At 39.9% G+C, this 24,600-nt stretch overlaps 1 protein-coding gene across 1 annotated transcript; it reads left to right on the top strand.

The window, feature by feature from the left end:
* Window positions 1-971: 971 nt before the first annotated feature.
* On the top strand, window positions 972-23,637 carry YTHDF3 (YTH N6-methyladenosine RNA binding protein F3; the record flags this gene model as incomplete). The annotated part of the gene is made up of 5 exons (XM_084279718.1): window positions 972-995; window positions 3,007-3,031; window positions 8,199-8,278; window positions 9,636-11,228; window positions 22,696-23,637. The coding sequence occupies 5 exons, from the start codon at window positions 972-974 to the stop codon at window positions 22,717-22,719; spliced, it is 1,746 nt and encodes a 581-aa protein (XP_084135844.1). The 3' UTR covers window positions 22,720-23,637.
* Window positions 23,638-24,600: the final 963 nt, after the last annotated feature.

The following is a 24,600-nucleotide window of genomic DNA, read 5'->3' as shown; positions in this document are numbered from 1 at the left end:
AAATGCAGCCCAGCCACAGAGCACAACGGACGAAGGCTGCACGGGAAGCGTTATAGGCAGGTAACGCCGCCACCCGGGAGCTCACCCGGCTGGAGGCGGTGCGCAGCCCGGGCTCCGGCTCCAGCCCCGCACCGCCGTACGGCAACGGCCACAGCTCCGACCGGAGGCGCCGCGGAGGAGGAGGCAGCACGGCCACGTCCACCCGCGGCAGGGCCCACGGAGGAGAGGGCGGGAAGACCGGCCGGGCCGGGTCCGCACCCACCACAAGCAGCAGCCGGGCTATCAGTCCGCAAAACACGGCCGGCCCCAGCACAGACCACCCTCAGCTGCTCTCTATACCCCGCTTCCCCGCTACTCCCGGCACGGCGGAGCGCAGAAGAGCACCCAGCGTTGCTTATCACCCTCCCCCGAGCATTCCTCAGTGGCCCCCCCAAGAGCATGCGCAGTCGCTGGCGGGAGGAGAGAGAGGGGGCGAGAGGGATCAGCAGCTACACCGACTCCTTCCGCCTGCGTCCCCCGCACGCATGCTCAGTTCCCGCTGTGCGCTGCAAGCCCCGCCCCCGCGCCATTGGAGCCGCTGGTGGCGGGAGCGCGCGAGGCTGTTTCCCTCCCCACGTGACATGGAGGCGGGGACGGGAAGGGAAAGGTCAGTGGCGACGCCGGCGGAGGGGGAGCGGAAGGTCAGGGCGCCGCGGAGCGGAAGTGGGAGCCGGAGCCCGTCCGCCATTGTGGGGAAGCGGAGCCCAGTGCAGGGGGGGGAAACGGCGTTGCGTCCGGCCGGCCGGCTCCTTCCAGCGGGAACCCGATCGGCGGCGGCGACGAGCCCAGGCGGCGGCGACAATCAGGCGGCGGCAGGGAGGAGGCGGCGGAGGCGAGCGGCGCGGCGGGCGGGCGGGCGAGCGGCCCCGGCGTGCGGAATCACTCGAGGCCCAGGCGGAGCGAAGCGAGGGGATCGCGGCTCCCCGTGAAGAATGTCAGCCACCAGCGTCGACCAGGTACCGGGCGTGGGGCTGGGGTTCGCCCGCCCGCCCGCCCGCTCCGTGCCCTTTCCTCTTCTCTGGCCCTTCGTTAGCCCCGAGGGGGGGGCGCGGCGACCGAGCGGCCACCTGCACCTTCCCTCGCCGCCGGGGCGGCGCGGTTCGCGGCCTTCTCCCTCCCTCCTGCTTTCCCGCCGCCATGGGGAGCGGCGATCAATCGGAGCCGGCGGCGCCCGGGATGGCGGGCCCCTTTCCTAGCCTGGCAGCCCCTATTTATAACCGCTGATCCGCGCCAGAGCCGCTCCGCCTCCCCGCCCGCAGGGCCCGCCGCCTCACAGCCCCGCGCCTCCCAGCCGGCCGCCCTGCGGGCTCGGCCCCCCGTCCCCCTTTGTGTATTCTCGTCCCTCAAGCGAGCCCTTCCCGGCCAAGCCCCTCCGGGCTCCGGTTTCCTTCCTCTGCGCCGTGAGCGCACGGGTGCCGGACCCCCGCGGCGCCCGGCTCCGTTTCTTCTCCCCTGCGCACCCCTAATTCTCTCTGCCTCCTTATTACCGCATACTTTGTACTCGTGCCTTTCTCCTCACCCACCTCTCCTCCCTTCGGGCTGCTTCTCCGCCTCCGCATCTGCCAGCTGTGCTCCCCTGCTTCTCGCCGTGCTCAGTGCTGCACTTTTTTAGGATGGTTCTTCTCGGAACTTTGAGTTTGTCAGGTTTTTTTTGCTAGGCCTCTGCTGGTCTTCTCTTCTGGTTGGAAGCTATTCTGTCTTGCTCTGTTTGCTTCGTGGGTCTCTGCCACACCCGAAAACTTTTGGCCCTGCAGTCTCCTGCCCCCTTTTATTTTATCTCTGTGCCTTCAATGTTTTGTTTCTTTTGTCTCAGTGCATGCTCTCTAGTTTCCTTTTATGCACTAATTTCCAGCCCGGTGATCTCTTAGCATTTCATTGCTCTGTCTTTTACGACGGCTTCCCCTTCCCAACTTTTTTAGTTCAGTGTCTCTTGTTGCTCTCTGCATGCCTTTGTGTCTGGATTAGATTCATCACAAAAGATGAGTTGGGGGCATTAAGGTTGCAGAGATTATTTTTTTTCTCTGGTTTTGGGAGAGGGAGATGACTAACTAGTGCAGCTGTAGATGGAGCAGTGTTAAACAGGCTTATGATAACTCGGAGACAGATGCACATAAAAGCAAGATGGAGGTGGCTGCCCCCTAAACTTTTAAACCTCTGGATACTGAGTTTTTCAGGATTAAAAAGTGTTAGAAAATGATGGGGCCTGGAGCCTCGCTCACGTTTCATTGTACGTATGTGAGAAGACAAATTAAATTTTCATGGGCTAGCATTTGTTTTTTTAAGCTGTTTTACTTTGTTATAGAGGAATTAAGGATACTTGTACTGTTACAGTGATTCTTAGTGCATGACCACTTAACAGTGTTTTGTAATGACTAATCCTAAAAAAAAATTAAAATATATTAAAAAAAACCCCAAACCCTCCTTAAGGTATTTTGTCATTGTGTGACAGCTCCATACAGCCTGTATGGGTTTCTCAATATAATTGCCTAGATGAGGAATGCACAACTCGTAGTTCAGCTTACAGTATCACTGTATATCTAAAAGGGAAGGCTTCGTAGGTTATTTTCTGATACATACCCATCAGTCAAGTTAAAAGATGACGTATGATAATGAAATTCTAGTACTGGCAGTAATCTTAAGATACTAACTTCCTTTGTTCTTTTACTCAATGCTGTGTTTTCTGCTTACGTTTCTGGGAGACACACAGAGTCAGAATTCAAAGCCATTTAATCTTCACATGCTGTAAAAGACTAGATTATTTCAGTGGGCTTTTTTGGTGATACTATTTCAATTTTAAATTATTTGGTTGACATTTTTATAGTACATGATACTTTACATAATTTTTTATAATAGCATGTTCAGTGTAATAATACTTAAGTTGAAGAAGCAGAATTTGCAAATAAACGGAAGTAAACATTACAGGTTTCTAACTGAACTTGTCTTTTTTTCCCACTTTCCTGTATACAGAGACCTAAAGGACAGGGAAATAAAGGTAAGTTGATTCCCTGTACTTCTGTATAAATCTCTTAATATTGCTGTTTACAGAGGTTAATGTGTCATCAGGCAGTCGTGGGAAGAGAATATAGCTATAGGATGTCTTTAGAGTAAGATGACAGGAAATTGTGTGCCCAAATGTTATTTCCCAGCTTTTTTACTGTGGCACAGCGGTACATCAATTTAAAGTGTTTTATTTTGCAAATTAAGATTAATGTTAGATGTTGGATGCTAACATAGCTATTTCTTTTTAGCTGACTTTGTGATATGCTGGTGTAATCTCTTTAACAGTACACCTTGCGCCCTTGTGTGCAATGAATAGAATCAGGGTACTAGAACCATCAGGAAGAATCTTTTGAATAGTTTCCTTAGCTTGTGAGACAGCAGCCATGTGACTGTTTAGTTACTCATATATGTGAGCAGATCACATCACCTTCCTTTTTCTCAGAAAATTTGTGGGCTTTTCTCTTCATTTTAGTGTCAGTATAAATATTCTCTCAGCATTTGTAGGCCGGCTGCTTTTCTACTTTTTCGTGTTTCTGTCAACATCTCAATTTTTAAATACCATACTCAATGGGGTTTCTTCTCTCCCACAGAAACAAGGAACTAACTACTTAATAGTCTGCTCTCTAAAATTCTTGGCAAGTCTGTCGTAAACAACATCTCAGATTATATCTTGCAATTTATTTCTGGTCTGGAATTTGTTATCTTTGATGTAAAGACTAATACTCTGAGATTTCTTTTTGCCTAATCAGTACACTTGTGCCCATTTAATTCTTAAATGCTCAGCAAGCTGAGCTACAGAATAGCATGCACAGCTACCTTCATGTAGCAATATGCTTATTATTTCTTCATGCGCATAAGAAACTTATTTTTTTTGAGCTCATGTACTCTTTGCCCCCTGCTGTTCATGATCTGAACTAATCTAATTGTTCCCTGTGAAATGTCATTTAATGTTACCCACAGCATACTTATTCTATTACTCTGTCTATGTGCAGTTTATCTGCTTCTTACTACATACATCACTTACCAGATGTCACATCATTCCTGAATCTTGCTGGATTCGGCCTGTTTCTTTTACATTGGGGAAAAATGAACTTGTGTTTGCCTCCTTGGACCTTCTCAGTTTGGTCATTCTGGAATACTTTTTTTCTTGTTTTCTAATGCTTCTACTCCCCTGTCCAACTGGAGCTTTTAACTATTTCTTTCTGTCTTTGAAATAGTTGTTTCTACGTTCCATGTTGCCCTTAAAATTGATATTTAGTGAGTATTTGTGGCTTCATGCTCTTTGAATTACCATACCTCAGTTTTAGTGAGGTTGTTGAGATGCATCTGTGAGAGAATCATACAAGTGACTTTTGAACCGCACGCCATATATATGAATCGGAGTGGAAGTGTTAAGCGTTTCTGACTGGGAGTTACGTTCCAGCTTGCTGAATAGTGAAAATGCACGAGGCTTTAATGTATTTATGTTAGCTTATTTTTGTGTGCTATAATCTGAAAATGGTGCAGAATGTTTGAATCAAAAGATATCTCTTAGTTTGCTTAGTAAGGAAGAGATTTTTGCATTTCTGCACTTGGGCTCTTATGGAGTGCATCCTTTTAAATAATGGACACTTCTTGCCTATGCTCTTGGTGAGACTATGACCTAAATGAAAACTATAGCGAAAGAAACCAGTATTCTCCGTTCTGTTAAACTCTTTGGTATAATGTCTATTAGCGAATCTAAATTAGGATTTACCATTAGATTAAATGGCTGGGAGATTAAAGATGGTAGCACAAGTAGTTGACTTGGAGTTAGAGGCTTTATCAAGAGGATAAATTAAGTCAGTATCAGCAATCTTTACTGACCACACTTCAGCAGGCAGTAATCTCTTTCAGGTGTTGTGATAGGTCCCAGTTTAAAGGAGCTTCGAAGGAAGATGTGTCTAATCTGGAGGTGGTTCTGTGCATAAGAGTAATAACATTAAAGAGGATGGTACAAAGGTTACTCTCCACGTGTGTGGTGGACTGTATGAAAGAATGCGAGCAAGCTGTATAAGGGGTGTTTGCTTGGAAATAGAGTATTTTTCATCTTGAAACAAACAAAAAAAAATAGACCTGCAAATCATATTGGGAGGTAGCTGATTGTCTAGTAAAATATTGTGTATGCTTTATTCTAGTTGATAATAAATTCGTGTATTGTGTTCTTTCCCTTGACCACAGTTGAAGTTCTAGTGTGTAAACCAGTACTACCTATCTGTTGTGTCAGATAAAAATGTTGGTGTGTCAGACACTTGAATGAGTGAATTATCAGGTTTTTTTATTCTAGTTGTCAACTACTGTACAGTTGACATGAAACATCAGAACTGGCATTGGTAAAATGATGTGTTGCAGGGAGGTGCATGTAGGAGAAACTCCATTGCTGAAACTACTTTTTCCCCCCTTTTGTTTCTTGTACTAGGGTATCGCACCTGTGATGGAAAGGTTCTGATTTGTGCTTACATATATATATATATATATGTATTTAAGTTTTGGTTTTGTAGAAGGTTTATGTGTAAGCATTAGGTTTAGAACAATAATGAAATGCTATGTGTTTCTTCTAGTATTTACTCTCCACACTAATCAAAGTGTAACAGGTTCTTCTAATGAAAATCTTACTCTTCCACCTTTGGCCATCAGTTGTGCATTTTGCAAGTGGTTACTCAAAATATATTAGCAGTTAAAAGAATATAAGCTTTAAGTTCTTTTACTTGACGAGTTGTTTCTTCCAAATGTCTAATTGCATTGTATGTTTTCAGTGTTTGCGGAAGTAATACGGTATTTTCAGTGTTGGATTGATACAGATATTTTTAGTAACTATAGATTAGTTTCAATTAGTATTCTTCATCACTGCCCTGTTTAGTTGGAACACTTAATGTGAGATTTTGGGAATGAGGCATGCATCTTAATCTGTTTGCTCTTGTTAAATGTGTGTGTGGGCTACATTCTTCATTATTAACGTATTATATAAAGTTAGAATGAAAAGCCAAATAAACACAATTCTAGTGAAGCTTTTTGTCACTTGAAAATGTATGTATTTACTAGGAAAGATAGCAGTGGAGAACTACTCTTGTCACTGACTTAAGACCTCTATACAGAACGAATAAGAAAGAAAATACATTTATAGGAGTAACTGTAATGGGAGACCAAAAATAATTCTGTCTTAAGTGACCTTTCGATACCTCTGAAACAATAAACACAGCAGATGCACATTTTATGAAGATTAGCTGTCAGTATGAGGAGATTAATTTTGATAGGATTCTCGTCCTGACATGCAGCTGTTTATTGCTTTATTTGTGGTTGTAGGCTTTTGGAAACTTGCATGCTGCAGTCTATGATTGTCATTATAACAAAATTGTATTTGAGTATTATGCTCTCCATACCATTTGCTGAGTCTAAGCAATGGACATGGCACAGGCAAAAGATTTTGAGGCTCATTCCACCGTGTGACCAGGCCAAATACAAAGGAATATAGTGTTCCAGCTTATTCACATGTTACCATTGTGCGTAAATTCAGGATGATTAATGACCTCAACTGAAACTCTCAACACCTACTATTAATTTAAATTTGGTATTTAATTAGGAATATTGTTCTAACAAGTTTTAAAACCCATTGTTGTGCTCACTAGTGCCGGTCATGTTTGGCTGTAGCTAGTATACAAGTGCACCATGCCAGATTGTAATAATAACTGAAGTGTCAAGTGTTCTGACTTTTGAAACTTTGGGAAGATATTCCAAACATGAGTTGTTTTCTTCCTTCCCAGATACTTACTTTGAAAAAAGCTTTTGTTGTTCTATGTTAAATTATTAATTTTTAGCTCTTTTTACTGAAGTTAATAGATTTTTCCAGAATTTTAGTTATTCCTTGTGATTATTCCTTTGTCATTTTTTCCAAGCTAGTATTATTTCCTGAAGACAGTTTGTTTTAATGTTGTTCAAGTCAAACGTGGAAAAAAAATTTTTGAAGTGACTTGGTCCACGCACCACTTGGTTTGCAATGTGAACTTTGGGTGTCAAAAAAACCCCAATGAAACTAAAAGCTCTTAAACACTAACCCAAACAGAGTTGAAGGGTTAGTTACACAGTTATATATGCTTTTCAGAAACTTTTGCTCAAAAAGGGAAACCATGGAGTCAGCTCCTAGCTTGGTGTCCCAGCTGTTTTGTTCTAACCTCTGCTGTCATGGTTTCTCAGTGCACCTTACTGATCACTCTGAAACTTACTTTTTTTGTTTTCTTCACTGAACCTATTTCATAAATGACAAAAATACTGCATTTGGGGAAATGTTATTTTTGAGAAGAGGTCTTCGTCTTCAAGCTGTACAAATGCAAATTGCAGATACATGTCCCTGTTCTGCTTTGCACCATGGGAAACAGTGAACCTTAGTAGAAATTTCTGCAATTTGAATTTGCTTGAATAGTTGCCTGGGGGAGGGTAGAGAGACACCTCAGGTAATTTGGGCAGCTGGAAAACCTCAGGTAGGTGTAATGCCTTAGATGAAATTAAAAGTGAAGGAGGTCAAGAAGAGCAGGTAGGAAGAGATTCCAGCATATAGTGGCAGATATTTTGGGAAAGGATTGTAATCATCCTCAGGGACTTGAGCTCTTGTTTCAGTCTGGCTTTGTCCCTTCAGAGCTTTGGAGGTGCCACTAATGCAGTAAAGTGCAACAGTTGTGTAGGAAATAGAGAATTAAATAGCTGAATAGTGATGCCCTCCATGGTTTTCTTGTTGGATAACTGCCTTTCCCGTTGGCAGAACAAAGTTGTATGTTGCAAGCTTCTCTGAACCTATTCAATATGTCTGATCTGGTTGGTCTGCGCTCTTGCACTTGGTCTGGTACTTCTGGTAACTCTGGATTTACTGCCTGTGCAAATAAGTTGTGCCTATAGGTTTTTCGTCTGTCTGTGGAGCTTAGGAAAGAACAGTCCTCTCTGGTTGCTGTCTTTCCAGACCCCTCCTGAGATCTGATCAGGATCACTGATACAACAAGTGATTTTCTGTAATTTTAAAGTTGTTCTTAAAAAAAATACGTTCAGTCTAAAAAAAGCACAAGTATTTCAGTGAATAAGTGTTATCTAGGTTAAAAGTGCCTCATAAATCTTCCAGAGTGTGTGCCTAATACAGATTTACTTTTTAGTTTCAGTACAAAACGGTTCGATTCATCAAAAGGATGCAGTAAATGATGATGATTTTGAGCCATATCTAAGTAGTCAGACAAATCAGGTAAGTTAACATTGTTTTAATACCTTGAAGTTAATTTTAGAGTTCAACTAACTCCCAGACTTAATTAATTTTGGATAATATTTCTTAGCATTGCTTAGTTGCCTGAATACCCAATGAAATATAATCTAATCTTATATTATGTCTTGGGTAGTCTTCATAATTCTCAAAAAGATTCCATTAAAAAGCATGCTCTGATGTCTCTTGCTGTTGTGCTCTGACTTAAGAAAGAGATGCAGTCGCAAGAAGCTTGAGGAGAAAAACAAACCTCCACACCTTAAATTTACAATGAAATATTCATATATTGGAGGCAGTTCAAGACAAGAGTTTTGTTGGCTCTGAGAAAAAAATATTAACTGCTTGGGCATTTCATTCCAGTTGGTGGAAGTAGCTCACAGTTGATGGATTAATAGATTGATATTACTTAATATTACTACAGCTTGGTATAACTCTTCTGCCAGGAAGTTAATGACTTAATCTGAGCTGTAGTCAAAAGGTAATATTCATTATGTCAAGTTTATAAGTTGCCGCGGTCTTGAGAGAGGGAGAACGTGCAAATTACTAAAAGGCTTTAAGAATTCTGCTTGCTTGTTGTTTTGGTTTTGTTGTTTTGTTTTTTATTTTTCAAATAATGAAACATTAAGGAGGCCTCAGGTAGAGGGTGATAATTGTGCAATTTTACCCCCCAAAATAACATCAGAAGTCCTTCAAGTGTATTGGAGCTTTATCTTCTCAAGAAGTAAATGCTGTGATTTCCCACGAGTCTTGGGAGTGGGATTTGGGTTTAGCTAGTAAACTTTGTTCTACTAGACCACAGATTGTACTTAATGTCCATTCTCAATCATGTGGAAATGTTACAGTTTGATTGTTGTTCCTGAAACAAACAGGTATCATTTTCACTATAATGTTCTGGCAGGTGTCTCCAATTAGAAGTGAGATATTTGACAGAAACTCAGAATACCCGAACTTTAAATCACAGATGCAGCTATTTTTCTGTATTTATGAAACTACAGCTCTTCTGACTTTTTAAAGTAGCTTGTTATTTTCTTGATGCTGTTCACATGGAGGCATTTTAAGCCTAGCACAGTAACTAGAAATAAATATATTACAAAAATGGGGCTCTTCAGTGCTTTGAAATGATCTCTTGAGGAAAGAGTGGCCACACCTAACAGATACCTTGTTCCATCTTTTACGTTGAGAGGTATAGTGGAAGTTTTAGGAAAGTTTTTTGCATATATATTAAAAAATATATATATTAAAAAATATTTATATAATCCTTCAGAATGTTCTGGGTTGTGTTACAGGGGTTTTTGCCCTGTGCATAATTGTGTTGTTGACTTTTTGTTTTCTTTTCTTGCAGAGTAACAGCTATCCACCAATGTCAGACCCATATATGCCTAGTTATTATGCTCCATCCATTGGATTTCCATACTCTTTAGGCGAAGCAGCATGGTCAACTGCAGGTGACCCTCCAATGCCATACTTAACAACTTATGGACAGATGAGTAACGGTGAACACCATTACATACCTGATGGTGTCTTTAGTCAACCTGGGGCATTAGGAAATACCCCTCCATTTCTTGGGCAGCATGGATTTAATTTTTTTCCTGGGAATGCAGACTTCTCTACATGGGGGACAAGTGGATCTCAGGGACAATCAACGCAAAGCTCTGCTTACAGCAGCAGCTATGGCTATCCACCTAGTTCTCTTGGGAGAGCCATAGCAGATGGACAGGCTGGATTTGGCAGTGATACTCTGAGCAAGGTGCCTGGAATTAGCAGCATTGAGCAAGGCATGACCGGACTGAAAATTGGTGGAGATATGACGGCTGCTGTAACAAAAACCGTAGGTTCAGCTCTGAGCAGTGCAGGTATGACAAGCATTGCAGCAAACAGCGTGCCCCCAGTTAGCAGTTCAGCACCTAAACCAACCTCATGGGCTGCCATTGCAAGGAAGCCTGCTAAACCTCAGCCGAAACTGAAGCCTAAAGGTAATGTGGGCATAGGGGGCCCTGCTGTACCGCCACCACCTATAAAACACAACATGAATATTGGAACTTGGGATGACAAAGGGTCAGTGGTAAAAGCACCCCCTGCCCAACCAGTACTGCCTCCTCAGACTATAATCCAGCAGCCTCAGCCATTAATTCAACCACCGCCACTGGTGCAAAGCCAACTGCCTCAACAGCAGCCTCAGCCACAGCAACCACAACAGCAACAAGGACCTCAGCAGCAGGCCCAGCCTCACCAGTTGCAGCAGCAACAGCTGCAAAACCGCTGGGTAGCTCCACGTAACAGGGGTGTGGGCTTCAGCCAAAACAACGGAGCTGGTAGTGAGAACTTTGGTTTAGGTGTTGTATCTGTCAGCTCCTCACCTTCTGGTGTGGAAGTGCACCCAGTGCTGGAGAAACTAAAGGCCATAAACAACTACAATCCCAAAGACTTCGATTGGAATCTGAAGAATGGACGTGTGTTTATAATCAAAAGTTATTCAGAGGACGATATTCATCGCTCCATTAAGTACTCTATCTGGTGTAGTACTGAGCATGGTAATAAGCGCTTGGATGCTGCTTACCGTTCCCTGAATGGAAAAGGCCCACTCTATTTACTCTTCAGTGTGAATGGCAGTGGACACTTTTGTGGAGTGGCTGAGATGAAGTCTGTTGTGGACTACAATGCGTATGCTGGTGTCTGGTCTCAGGATAAGTGGAAGGGGAAGTTTGATGTCAAATGGATCTTTGTCAAAGACGTTCCCAATAACCAACTGCGGCATATTCGTTTGGAAAACAATGACAACAAACCGGTTACCAATTCGAGGGACACTCAAGAGGTACCCCTAGAAAAAGCCAAGCAAGTGCTTAAAATAATTGCAACTTTCAAGCATACCACCTCAATCTTTGATGACTTTGCACATTATGAGAAGCGTCAAGAGGAGGAGGAAGCCATGCGTAGGGTAAGAAATCAATGTAATTATAGTAGCTCTCCTGTTTTTTCTGGTACTGGAAACCTTGTTTTTCATACAACTGGAATTTCTTTGTGCGAGTGGTGAATTGGAAAGTGGTGCTTTTTACCCAGGGTGTCTTGATACAACGGGCTCATAATTAAAAGATTTTAAGTTCTTGTAACTGGTTATGTGTTTAACCACAATACTAACGCAGGCCTGTGTGAGCGGACTTCTGATGTGTTTCACTTTTCAAAGTCAACAAAAACCAAATTTAGTGTGTTAGCTGTAACTGAAGTCTTCTAGCTTAGATTTTTACAGTATCTCGATGTCGCAAAAAAGGACCTGAAGATAAAGTTTAAATTCAGATTGTGCTTTAATGAAACGTTAACGGCATGATTACTGTGAAAAGCTGGTTTTCCCCTTGGTTCAATTTGTCTTTTGTACAATTGTGAAACACGGCAGTGATTCAGTGATGACTTATACAGTGTCAGAATAAATTTTTTTTGACATTTCTGATAGTGCATTTCCTAAAAAGGTAATGTGTAGTTCCTCTCTGTGGAGAAAAGTATACCTACTATAAATCTGAAGTTTTGGAGGTATTTGAGAAAGCCAGATGAAAGTAAAAGGCCTTTAACACTAAGCTGTTTCACAGTCCTTTTCTACTTTGTCTTGTATGTACTCTCCTTACTAATACTACTTGTGTTTACTAGTGGCCTCAGTATTTACTTTGCTATATTTATTTTCTTTCCAGGCTTGCTAGTAACTGTACATATGTGATTTGTCTCATGGTAAAAAGCGTTTCAGGAGCTATTGTACCAGTTAGATGACATGCAAGTATGTGGAAATGGGAGTCTGCATCTGCACAGTTTGCTGGCCATGCTCTCCATCACCCTGTCACACTGCCTACTGAATAAAAAAACCCCACAAGTCTAGGCTTTATGCTAATTAGTGGCCTTGTGGGATATCAGGTCCTGATTTTGTTCACTTCTTGAAGCTGCCACGATTCTGGCTGTGTAAGAATCTCACTGGCTTCGCAGCCTCCTTATGTCACTTAGCTTTCTAGTACTGAGGTGTTTCCTCCCCTCTTGTAAGTTCCCAATGCTTCAACACACAGTGCATCTCCTATAGACCAGTGCCATGTGTACCCCAAACCAATTCTGTAGCTTCATTGCACAGCTCTGCAATAAATTGTCACATTGGAGTTTTTTATTGTTCGGAGGAAAGATGAACATCCCAGTTGGTCACATAAAACCTTTTGAATGCTTATTTATTTTTAGAAAGAAAACTGAATGTGCCCAAAATCAGTATTGTTACTTCCATGCCATCTTGATGATGGGAGAATGGGCAGCATTTTTAACTAATATTCAGTGTAAGGGGAACACTTTGACTCTTTCAGGAGTAAGGTTGTGTTTCTATGTAGCCTTCGTGTTTTAGCATCTTCTTAATTTTTGATGTCTTAAGACACTTCACAAATAACTGGTTTGCTTCAAAAGTACTTTTTTCAAAAACTTGCTGCAGGAGCCATAATTTAGACATGCCCTAGCAACTCCGTAAGGTAATGTTTTATTTGTGGCTTTTTTCCCCTTGAAAAACCATGAATATAATGGAGAGAGGGAGCATAGATTATCGGTAGTGCTTCTATGTATGCTAAAATTAAAATTCAAAGTAGTAAATTCTGCATTTAGTAGGTCTCCAAATAGATGACTGTGATTATGCATGTTTGTGTAATAAAGTAACATTACTGTTTCCTTTAATATCTTCATATACAATATCTGAATGACTCAAGTGTTGAACTCCTGCATTTCTCTGTTAACAGTTACCTTTCCAAGTGCTGTTGGGAGAAAACATACTTGTCAAAATACTTGCGTAGTAGGCATTGATTCTTCTATACCATTGTACAAATTGGCTTTGTTACAAAAAAATTTTGGTAGATCACTGGAACAGGTTGCTCAGAGAGGTGGTGGAGGCCCCGTCCCTGGCGATACAGAAGGTCAGGCTTGACGGGGCTCTGAGCAACCTGATGTAGTGAAGATGTCCCCTTACTGCAGGGGTGTTGGACTAGATGACCTCTAAAGGTCTCTTCCAACCTAAAACATTCTATGGCTCTGTGAAATTATAAAACATTACTCTTGAGCTGCATATACAGTTGTGAGGTTTTCTCTTTGTAGGTGGTTTTCAGATACTCCTTAAACATATGAATATGTATTTAGAATATAGGAAGTCCAAATCAATGATAGCTGCTGAAGAGTTCGTCTTTATCATCTTTCATGCTTGACTGTTAATTTTAAACCCCTAGGTTTCTTTTATCACACAGTGTACAAAACCCCTGTCTTTAATAATTGTACATGTACAATTTAACTCTTCTTATGATTCAAGAATAGTTTGGAAATGCAACAGTTAGTACTGTAAGCCCTTGTTTACGGTTAATTGAGTAATCATTTATTGCCCAGTACCAGCTAGGCTTTTATAGAGCTGTATTTAAATTAGTACACTTTCTACTGCCAGGAGAACTGTGTAAATTAAGTTCATACCCATTTTCTGTGGCAGCTGTGGCAATCAGTTTTTCCAGTGTTTCTGTCATGAAAAATGTGCTTATTGCTGTTAATAAAATATTAAATGCATCGAGCAGCAGTAATCATTTACGTGTTCCTTAAAGCTCAGTTAATGTTTTGTTGTTGCATAGGTGGTAACAAACTTTTCATACAGCCAGCGATTTAAACATAGTAAACAGCATATGATATATGGATTTAATTTACTTTATAACTGTTCATCATTCCAGCTAACTTATTTTAAAATAATTGGTTGTAAAAGTTTAATCTTAACAACTCAGGGGAATCAATAATTAATTTCCAATATTACCTAGCAGTATGTTTTATTAAGATATGGCAGTATACTTCTCAAAGTGCAGTGAATAGTCTGTGATTAACGTGAAACTTCAGTAAGCTTGCCATTTAATAAAGGTTGCTTCCAAATGACTACGAATAGTCTCTTCAAGCATAAATACTAGATTTCTAGTGGCTACCACTGTTCAATGTGTCCCTGGTGTGGGTAAGGTGTCTACAGTGAGGTTGGAAACAAATCTGTTCAGTAATCACTCACGCTTCTCTTGCCCAGTTCCTCATTTGAACGTACAAGTGCTATGATCTTTCACCAAAGGAGCAAGGATACCAATAATGTGTTTCATGACTTCCGGCAGTAGCACATTGAAATAATCCAAAATTCCATTAGTCCTTAGTGTGAACTGCTGTTTTGTGGTGTAGATGTATTTGTGTGTGGATTATTTGAAAAATGTGTTTAATTTGTCTTTCAACAGAAAGCAGCAGCAATAAGATCTCAAAAAAAAATAAATTGAAGTCTTAAATATATAATTTAGGAGCATATAATTACATTAGGAAAATGAAAGGTATTGAAAAAAATGTATATTGTATTAGTAGTTATGTGCCAGATCTTCAGTAAATGTATGGATCAAAATACAATGTGGCTCTGATGAAAAACACAGTTCTTGGAAGATTTACAGCTTCTTCACCTTCAGATGGTGTTGACCTGCAATCACTTGTCCTCTGACGACTTTTGGTGCTTTTTAGTGCAAAATTCTACTTTTGTGGCATATAATGGAAAAGAAGATTGTGGTTCCACTTAACTCTAGAATGCTTTAGATGTTTTCCCTAGTGAGATAGTTCAGAAAAATAATTAATTTTTAGCCATGGGAGAACATAGAGGAATTCACTATGTTTTGGTGCATATGATTTGCATTCGGAGTTACTTTTCAGGAAACCTTTAAATGGCAGTTAAATTTTAAGCATTTTAAATGTTAGCTTTCACCTGTTGTACTCTATATATTGTAATAGGAATGCTGGTAGAGCTACAACTTTCTACTCTCAAAACAAATAATTTAATTTTTTCCCTTCCTTGTTCTGATAGTGCTGTAACTTCTGTTTCTTTGATAAATGCGTCATAGTCAGGCTGCAGTGTGAAGCAGCATCCTTTCCACTCCAGGACATGGCTAACTTTACACCTGACTTGGTATTTCTTCCTTCTTAGAGGAAGTCCATTAAGAGTGAACTGTAGAAACTCCCTCTAAACACACAAGCACACACGCACACCCTTCTCACCTTCACCATTAGTTGCCAGGTTACGCAGTCAAAGTGAGATACAGATACATCTGCAGTCCTTGCACAAGTCAAGGAAAACAGGTAGTTAACAAACTTTTCTAATGTAGTTACGTGCTAGTTGTACCAGACAACTTTAAAAAGTTTGTGTGTTTATATGTCAAAGAGGTTCAAAGAAGTAAATAAAATATGCCATATAATATCTTGGGAGAAACTTGTGCGTCTCCTGTATGCTTTTGTCACATAACTTCCAAGCATTCTGGCCCATAACTACTAATACAATATATACTTTTTCAATACCTTTTATTTTCCTAATGTAATTACATGCTCTTAAATGGTAATGGCCAGTATTGTGCAACTTCATTGAATTTGATGTTTATCTACAGTTTCATCTTTATAAATTAAAATGGTGCTGCAGATCTTGTGTCTGTTTCAAGAACAAACAATACGGTCAGAAAGTAGACACATGAGGCATATTTTTGCTCTGTGGATTGTGAGATTAGAAGAGTTTGGAGTTAGAATTATTTTAGATGTACTGATCCAGAATTTTCATCCTGTGAAGGTGTGCTTATTTACCAGGTCTTTATTTACTTTTGCATCTACTCTATTGGAGATGCTTAAAAATGACCTGCAAGTTCTTTTGTTTATTGCATGTGGATTCACATGTGCCTATTCTCTGTGTGCTTGCCAGAATGAATTGTTTCTGTTCAGAGGTAGTGTTTAGAATGTCTTACAGTATAGTAAGGGGATAGTGTTAACATAAGATATTGTATAGTGCAGCTGTGTAAGAGTTTGAGTACTGGTGTGGCCTGACTTTCTCCAGTAAGGAACAAGATGCTACAACATGGAAAGTGTGATACTGAACTGCTGAATGAAAGACATGGGATGTAATTAAACTCACAGGAATTTATAGTTTATGTTAACACTTGTGGTGTATTTTTCTTTTTGGTTTGGAGTCCTTTTTATAGAGTGGATTTAAATCCTCTCACTCTGGGACTTGAAAGACCAATTTCTCCTGTAAAATAGGGACCCCTATTGGGAAAGGTAGGCATGTCAACCAAATGGGTTACTTTAATAATTAGGAGACTGGTCATTTTAAGTGACCTTAAATATGAAGGTAGTTGCCTAAGACAACACTTCAGACTTGAGCTGGATCTGTGAAAGTTCCACCTTTTTTAAGTGCTGTGTATTTAAATCGTGAGGTTTTAATGCAAAGGGGTAGTTCTGAATCTCTTCCTTCAGAGCAAAAGCAGAACCCTGAGTACACATGAATAGCTATTAAAATTCATACAGCAGCCTTCTGCTTCCTGCTACGTCTCCTCATCTTGCACTGCTCTATTAAGAACAAATTGATTAGAACACTGGTGCTTTTCCTGCAGTTTGCAAGAATGAAATATGCCTGCCTGCTGCAAGGAAGTCGCAACCTGTGTGACTCTGTGCGATACTTCAGCCTTGATTCATGCCGCAGATGGGCTAGTTAGCAGAAACATGAGTGAAGGCAGCTGCCTGTGGTGCTTTGCTAGGAAAAAAATGGCACTTTTAAATCATGCAGATCTTGCCTATCTAGTAAAGCTGTTCCCGCAGATTCTGTTGAGCTAGGATTGTCTACATTTTGTGTCAGTTTTGACTTGCTTTAAACTTCAGATCCATCTAGTTGAAATGATGCATTGGAAGAATTTGTATCAGGTAATGAGCTTCTTTGAGCCCAGTTCTTTGTGAGCACCTTTTCAGAGGTTAGTAGTGTACTTGATATTGACAGGTAATTCTGACTATAGTTTTGCTTTTGTCCCTAGGGATTAGTCAGTTGTGAAAAGATAAACACAAACTTGCATCTTCATTTTCATATGGGGTATAATGAGAAACAAAGATAAAATAAGCTTGTGTTTTCTCATGGCAGATGGATATTGGAGTTACACGCATGTGAAGAGCATGAGTGGTGAGGCTTAAAGAATAATTGTCTGAGAAATTCTTCTGCACTGTATTTTGTAGGCCCTGTGCAGGATGTCATTTCCCTTCCAAGGCTACTATAGCTACTTTAACGGAGCAGTTAAATAGGGTGATCTTGTTGTTGCCCGTAGGCATCTGAGAAAAATTAACAAAGGTGTCAGTCATCTTTCTGCTCCTTTTGCTGAGACAGTGATCATCACTGAATGCAATTTCCATAGATGTAGTTAGAAGCGATCTGTTGTCAGTCTTCAAAAGCTGATGTTACACTGTGAGCATTGTTAACAAACAATAATAAGGATCTAGAAGCTTGATTGTTTTTTTGTTTTACTTTTTAATGAACTTGCTGGAATGGCTGTCTTGTAGCTAATTAAAATGTAATATTCTGATGTGTAAGGATGTACAGCATTGAAAGGAAGCACTTGCTACTTGTAGCTAGAATTGGCCAATCTGTCAGTGAAAATATACACCTGGGAAAGCAAGACTGGAAGGGCTTTTTTGGCTCATGGAGTTCAAGCTTGGTTTCTGCAGAGCCTTTCCTTGTTGTGTGTTACCATATGGTATCTTTAACATAGTTTAAGTTTCTTTCCTACCTCTGCGTTCTGAATGTTTGTACCCTGTTGTTTAATGTGCTGTGGTGTTTCAGATGTGGATTAAGATCTTACTGCATTTATCATTACCATAATAAAATAACATTGTCTGTCCATGCTCCACTAATGATGCATGTGCTCAAATTTAAATTTGTTTACTTTTTAACTGTAACTTCTTCATGCTTTTACTGTTGCTAAGTAAAGGAGATTGAATTAAGTAAGATACCATCAAAAGTAATAGGAACAATAAATAAATTAGAAGTCTAGGTCTTGTAGCTTTTCAGACTTTCTTAATATTTATATGTTTAGAAGCCTTATTTACTGTCTGGAGTTCAAATGATGTGAAGCACTAGGATCTCAGATGAGTATTCATAAGGCTTATTGAGAGAAGGAGTTAGAAAACCTCATTTGACTTCCTGTGTTGACTTTGATTTTTTTAATCTGTGCCTTGTAGTTTTTCATGTTGGGATACAGAATGGGAGAAAATGAGTGTTTAGGGAGGGGATGGCATCTGCACAGGACAAATTCCTAGGTCTGTGTAAGGCTTCCAGAGATCCTTTCCATCTGATTCTTCCCTCCCATCTCCCCAGAATTCCCAGAAGTGCTTCTCAGAAAAATGCTTTTAAATATTTTATCTGTTTTTGAGGTAATTTCTGTCTTCAGGAGATTTACCATCCTAGTTTGAAATTCAGGAGTGAGAAGTTAAAAGGACCTTTACTCTGCACAATTTAAAGTTTCGGTAATGTTTGTTAACAGCCAATGAGATCCTTGTCATAAATGCAGGAAACTATTTCTAGCCTTTTTGAGTTTTCTAAGCACTCTGTGTTTCATTGTGGTTCTCAAGGACTGAGGTCAATGTTTATGCTGTCATAGCTCTAATGGTACACTGGGGTGCAATAAACTGCAAATTACGGCTGATGCCATTAGTAAATTGAGATTTCATGAACTTTGCTGTGGCTGCTTCTCACCACCTCTACAGCTGTCTGTTCTGCCTCTGCCAGGTGTTTCTGCCCACGCAGCAGAGTTGGCAGAGGAGAGATGTGCCTGTGCCTGGCTTTGCAGAATGCAGTCTGACATGTTAGCTTACATTGCAGATGAGCAGGGCTTTTAAGCTGAAGATTAAATCGCAGCTTGCAGGGAAGCAGCGAAGATGCACTACGTGTTTCTTTCTGAAGCTGCTGTGAGAACGCTGCCTCCTGGGAGAGGGGCAGAGCGGGCAGCTTCAGGCATGAACGTTTTAAACAGTGCAGTAAGATGTGAAAGTTTACCAGTGCTTTTAGGGGGTTTTGTGGGGGTTTTTTGTTTGGGTTTTTTGTTAGGGTTTTTTTTTTTTTTTTCGTTTGGTTGCAGGTGGTGTTGGTTGGTTTTTCCCCAGATATCGCTGATTCTGCTGGAGGTGACTGTGTGTGGGAACTGTCTGCATTTTGCTTTGCAAGTTTGCAGTCCTGGATAGCTTTCAGAATGGCCACCTTGGAATGCTTGCACTAGCTATAAAAAAAGCAAAAGTCCTTCTTTAAGATCTGCCTTCCCTCACCTTGGGCTTCAGTTTGTGGGTTTGTGGACCAAAAAAAAAATACAGCTGAGGACTTCAGTAGCTTGTTAGAGGCTACCATTTACATTTTTGCTAATAAAAATGAGGCTTTTTCATTTCCCTTCTTTTTGACAAAAAAATTCTATAAGTCAGTGTTGCGTGCATCTCAGTAGTTTCTTACAAATCGGATCAGGAAAACACTTCTGTTGCTTTGAATTTTGAAATTTTCATAGCATAAAGATTTTGTTAAATCTGGGGATGAATTAAATTGCAACTGCCTTTCAACACAGGATCATTGGAGGCCCCAGATTCAGAGAACTGAAATTTGGAAGTAAGTCAGCCTTGCAGTTCAGACAGACTGTGTTCATTCCGTATTTTTGTTTGCACTAAATCAATGCAGGTCAGTGTTTCTGAGGCCCCAGCATTTATTTTAGTTGACTCACCTTCACTTGGTTTTGTCAGTATGGGTAGAAGGTTGTTTGCATACCTGCAGCTGGCAGGTACCTTTAACCAGCTGCTGTATTCCCACATTGTTCTAATGGCAGTTGTGCTTAATTTCCACTTCTGCTCCTAAAATCCCTCTAAAGCCTGGTAACCTCACCTTAGCAGGCAATGTAAATTGGCTGGAGAACTTTTTTATTCAAGAGCCTTCCAAGAGATGTGGCAAAGGTTTTGCTCGTCTCAGTGTAGGAAATAAGAGATGTTGTGTGAAAAGGAGATGTTGAATCCAGTCGTTATGCTGGAAACTTCCTCTGCTCCAATGCTCGAAACCTGCTGGGGATAGTGTCTTCCACTAGTTTGTCTGTAATCACTGTTTAGACATAAAACAAGCATTCAAACAAAAGCTACTCAGAAAACTAGAGGAGGAGGATGTTTTGAGATGGGAAGAGGCAGTAGAAGAGTGGATTTGATTTAGAGTTGGGAGGGGGCTTAGTTTGCTTTTGAGTGTAGTAACGCTACCTGTGTTTTGAATAAATTAGGTTTTCTCTCTGTTTTGCTGTACAGAGTGCCAGGTGTCACTGATACCAGTATCTGAAGAATGATTGCATTGAAAAATTTCAAGTGTTTGCATGTCTGCTTTCAGTATTTAAATACAAGTATAGTAACATGTAACTTGCAGACTACAGGAAAGGTGCACTGGTGTTCTGAAGCCCTTTTCTACTGTAGAATTTAAAATGGACTTGAAACTTCTAACACCTCCTTTATTTCATCCACTGGAAGCAGGGATTCAGGATGTCTTTCCCTTTATACTTTGAATTTTTATAAACTTAAATGCATTTTGAGTTCAGGGGCTATGTAAAGCACAAGGTCAGTCTGCTCACTGCAGCAGTTTGCAGAGCAGAGAGCAGCTTTCCAGGCAGATCGACTCAGTGGTTACATATGTAATACTTGCTAATGGGTGGGAACTGATGATGTGTATGTATGCAGTATGTAAAATTGGTACAGTGCTGATATTTCATTATTTAACATTGCAGTTTCATAGAGTACTACTTAATACTGCAGCAGTGGGTTTTTTTCAGCACTTTGTGCAGTTCTGAATTTCAGTTGAAGTCCACTAATAGTAAAGGAATAATCTGAGATGTGCATGAGCGGGCTATTTTTGAAGGCCTTACATGCATTGTGAGGCATGAGGTCCCTGATCATCTGTTCTCAGCCTAGACATGCACTGTAAACATACTGGGTTTTGTTCATGACTGATACTATCAATCCTGCATTTTAAAAACAGTGTTTTACTATGCACATGCTAGTTACCTCTCTTTGAATTAGGAATAAATTATTGCTAGCAGAATAGTGCAAGTAGTGCTCTCTCTTTAAATATGCTGAAGTTCTGCCCTAGGGAATGTACAGTTTCATTACAGTTTCTTTCACTACAGAGGTATTTTTTGACAGAATTTGTTTGGGTGTATGTGTTAATAATAAACATTTTTCCCAATAGTTTCTGTTATAATAAAGCTTCAGCATGGTATCAGATAGCGTGATTTTTTAAATAATTGTTCAAATGCCTCCTGGTTTATTTTGGCTTTCCCTGCTATGCTTGTGTTCCATTTATATCATGCTGTGTAATGCAATAAATAATAAAAATACTGGAAATGAGGTGGTTTATATTCACTTCTAAAAGGGGGAGGGAACCTGCCTCTCTTCCCTGATGAAATTTTAAAACATTTATCAACTCTACTCAGTTGTACATATTAAGAAAGGAAATACTATTGACAGAAACTCTTTAGTTTCTTAAAATGCACTGTAGTTTGACTTTACAGTGTAGAAGATATGTAATGAAAGCAATGAGATACAGTTTATTGATCTGGTTTTATTTTTTTACTCCAGGTAGTCATAAAGCCTAAGTGTATGCTTATCTTAAACCAAAGTAGGGAAAATGGAGGATGACGATAAAGCACTGCAAATGTTGCTGTTAGATCTGTAATACAGAGGAAGAATTTGTTAGTCCCTGATGGAGTTACAGTGCGATTAGTATTTCAGCCCTTAACCATACAAAAATGTTTATGACTCTGTTACACAGGTGTCGTTACACACTTTGTTCCTTCATACCAAATGCAACATCTGACAGTGCTGGGAGGGCTTTGTACTGAATATGGTCGTGACTGCAACTTGCATTCAAGTGTTTGTGTTCCATTTTCCAGCCATTCCTGCCTCCCTGGTTTTTCATTTTGCTGTTAAATCTAATTTCTAAAAAAAATATGGATGTCTTTAGTTCTCTTTCTCCCCATTAGAGCAGTGTGTTTGTGCAGAGGGAGAAACTGTACCAACTTGCTCCTTCACATTTTGACCTGAAGTGCACTGAAACACTACTGTAGTGGGCTTTGAATGAGATACCTGGGAATATGACTGTCTCTCTTCCAGGCATATTAATGGATAGAGAGTAGAATATTTAAATACGCATGCAGAGTATTTGTTGACAAGTTAAACAGAAGATTTAGGGTACCTCTTTCTTGCCTTGTTTGTAAGTCCCTTGGTCTCCTTACTGAGTTCACTTTGAGCAATATATTTTAATGCAAGTGACTTAAAAGTAACAGTGTAAAATATTTTCTTTTTGATTAGCTGTTTTTTGGAACATATTTGCCAGATAGTTTGATGTATACTTCTGTGTTTCTTCTAAAGAAGTTGGCTTGAACTAGATAGTTCATGTTCCTGGAGAAAAATGTGACGCTTTTTCCTTGAAAGCTTGTTGCCTCATTTAGAGAAATTGCCAGCAGTGCAACTGCTCTGATGAGAGGAAAGCAGATAATGTTGAACTTGTATGTATTAACCTGATTTTTCTTTCTGTTTTGTTTTGTTTCTTTCAGGAGAGAAATAGAAACAAACAATAACTATATGGAGATGTCCTGCTAGAATTACAACACTAATGATGTAGACTCTGGAAATGCCTAATATGTCTAAGAAGACGTTATTAAAGCTTTTTTCTGCTTAAGGTGACATCTTTGAACACTTTAACACAAAATTGACTCTTCTTGTAATGGTTCTCATCAGTGCATCTGCCCTTATACTCTCTCACCAAACACACTTGAGAACTGTACCTTCGTCAAGCACTTTCTGTCCTGAAGCTTTTACCAGTATCTGCTGTCTTTTGTATTTATGCATCCTAGCTAAGGCACAGGAGACCGAACGAATGCAAGGATTCATTAACTCTTTGAATTTGTTAAATACTAACATTTAACCATTAGAAGTGGTTCAATGATGTGAGATTCACATTGCTTCAACTTAATTTTTTCTTTGTTGTAGTTTTTTTAATTGTCAGTTTCTAGCTATTCAACAGATTAAAAGCAAATCATGCCATATTTAGTCCTGGAGTAAAACTCAAGTCTAAATGTTCATGTGAAAATTATTGTAGTAATCTTTTAATATGGCAAAGCAACTTTAAGCTGCAGTTTAGCCAAATGAAACGTAACATAAAATTATATTAGAATGACATTTCCCTTGTTTCAAACTGTTTGGTGTAAGAGAATATTAATATGCAGCTTGGTGGACACCACCAGTTAATGCACATTTCTTTATTTTTTTTTTCTGTAACATGTATACTGAAAAAAGTGCATTTGTCTGAGGAACTGTTTGTTTGCTACCACTCAATGAATCTCAGTTTTGAGTAAATGTACCTCAGTCTAAATCAGACTTTTTATGACCTTTATAACTACATTTAAAATAATCTTTAATTCCTATTTCTGGGTGTTTGCAAGCCTGACAGATTGCTATCATGAAAGTGAAAATTTACTCCTCTAGGTGATTCACTAGCTAAATAAACATAATTCTTGTTTAGCAAGCATATACTCTGTTTCTCAAATTTTTTTTTTTGTTTCATTGTCCCAACATCCAGGTGTTTTTTCCCCCCATTTGAAAATAATTTGAGAAAAATACTTTGATCTATGGAGTTGACATATTAATAGTCATGCTAAGATGATCTTTGTTAGAACCATGCAACAAGAATTTTGGAATACATATTAAACTGGGTTATTCTAGACTAGTTTTTAACTTCTAAAAGTTCTATCTTTTGTTTCAGTTTATATAGCAACACATTCTATCTGCTGGAAGAGAATACTAAAAAAATGTTAAGCGGGTGTATTGACTGTACAAAATACTGAACAGCCTGTACCAAACTCCAGGGATAGCTTTCTCTTTTTAGAACGGCAATGTAGAAGTCAGATATGTTATAGCTTAAAATAGCAATACCACATATTATTTGAACATGTTTCATGTCTTACTGTCCAACACAGATGTTTAGATTGTGTTTTGAGTCCTACATTTACAGATTCTGGCAATCAGTGTTCCGGAGCTTAAGTGGCAGAGGTTTGTTTTGAATACCTGCTTTTTTGCTATATTATTTTCTCTCTTCTGAAGCCCCTTGCACATTTCTAACCTTGCAAACGCAGAAAGTTCAGTACACTTATTTCTTGCTAATTATTTAAGATACTGTCTGAGACTGCAGAGTAGCAGACAATGAATCTTATTTTTTACTGCCAGTTCTCTCAAAGCTCAAAAGGGAAACCAGTCCCCTATTTTGAGAAAAAGAAGCAATCTCACTTAAGTGCAGAGTGGGGTAAGGGAGGGATAAGCAAAGTGCATATTGTAAGAGGAGACTAGGAGATCGAGGTTTCAAGCTCAAATCCTATGAAATTTGGCTTGGGCCTCAGAATTGCTGCTTCTATGCATTTCTGTTTCTTGCTAACAGGTTTTATAACTGTTCCCCTCTGTTGGCT

The sequence above is a fragment of the Gallinula chloropus genome (assembly GCF_964237585.1).
Source record: "Gallinula chloropus genome assembly, chromosome: 2".
Classification (NCBI taxonomy): Eukaryota; Metazoa; Chordata; class Aves; order Gruiformes; family Rallidae; genus Gallinula; species Gallinula chloropus.
This window is presented reverse-complemented; position numbering and strand designations above follow the sequence as displayed.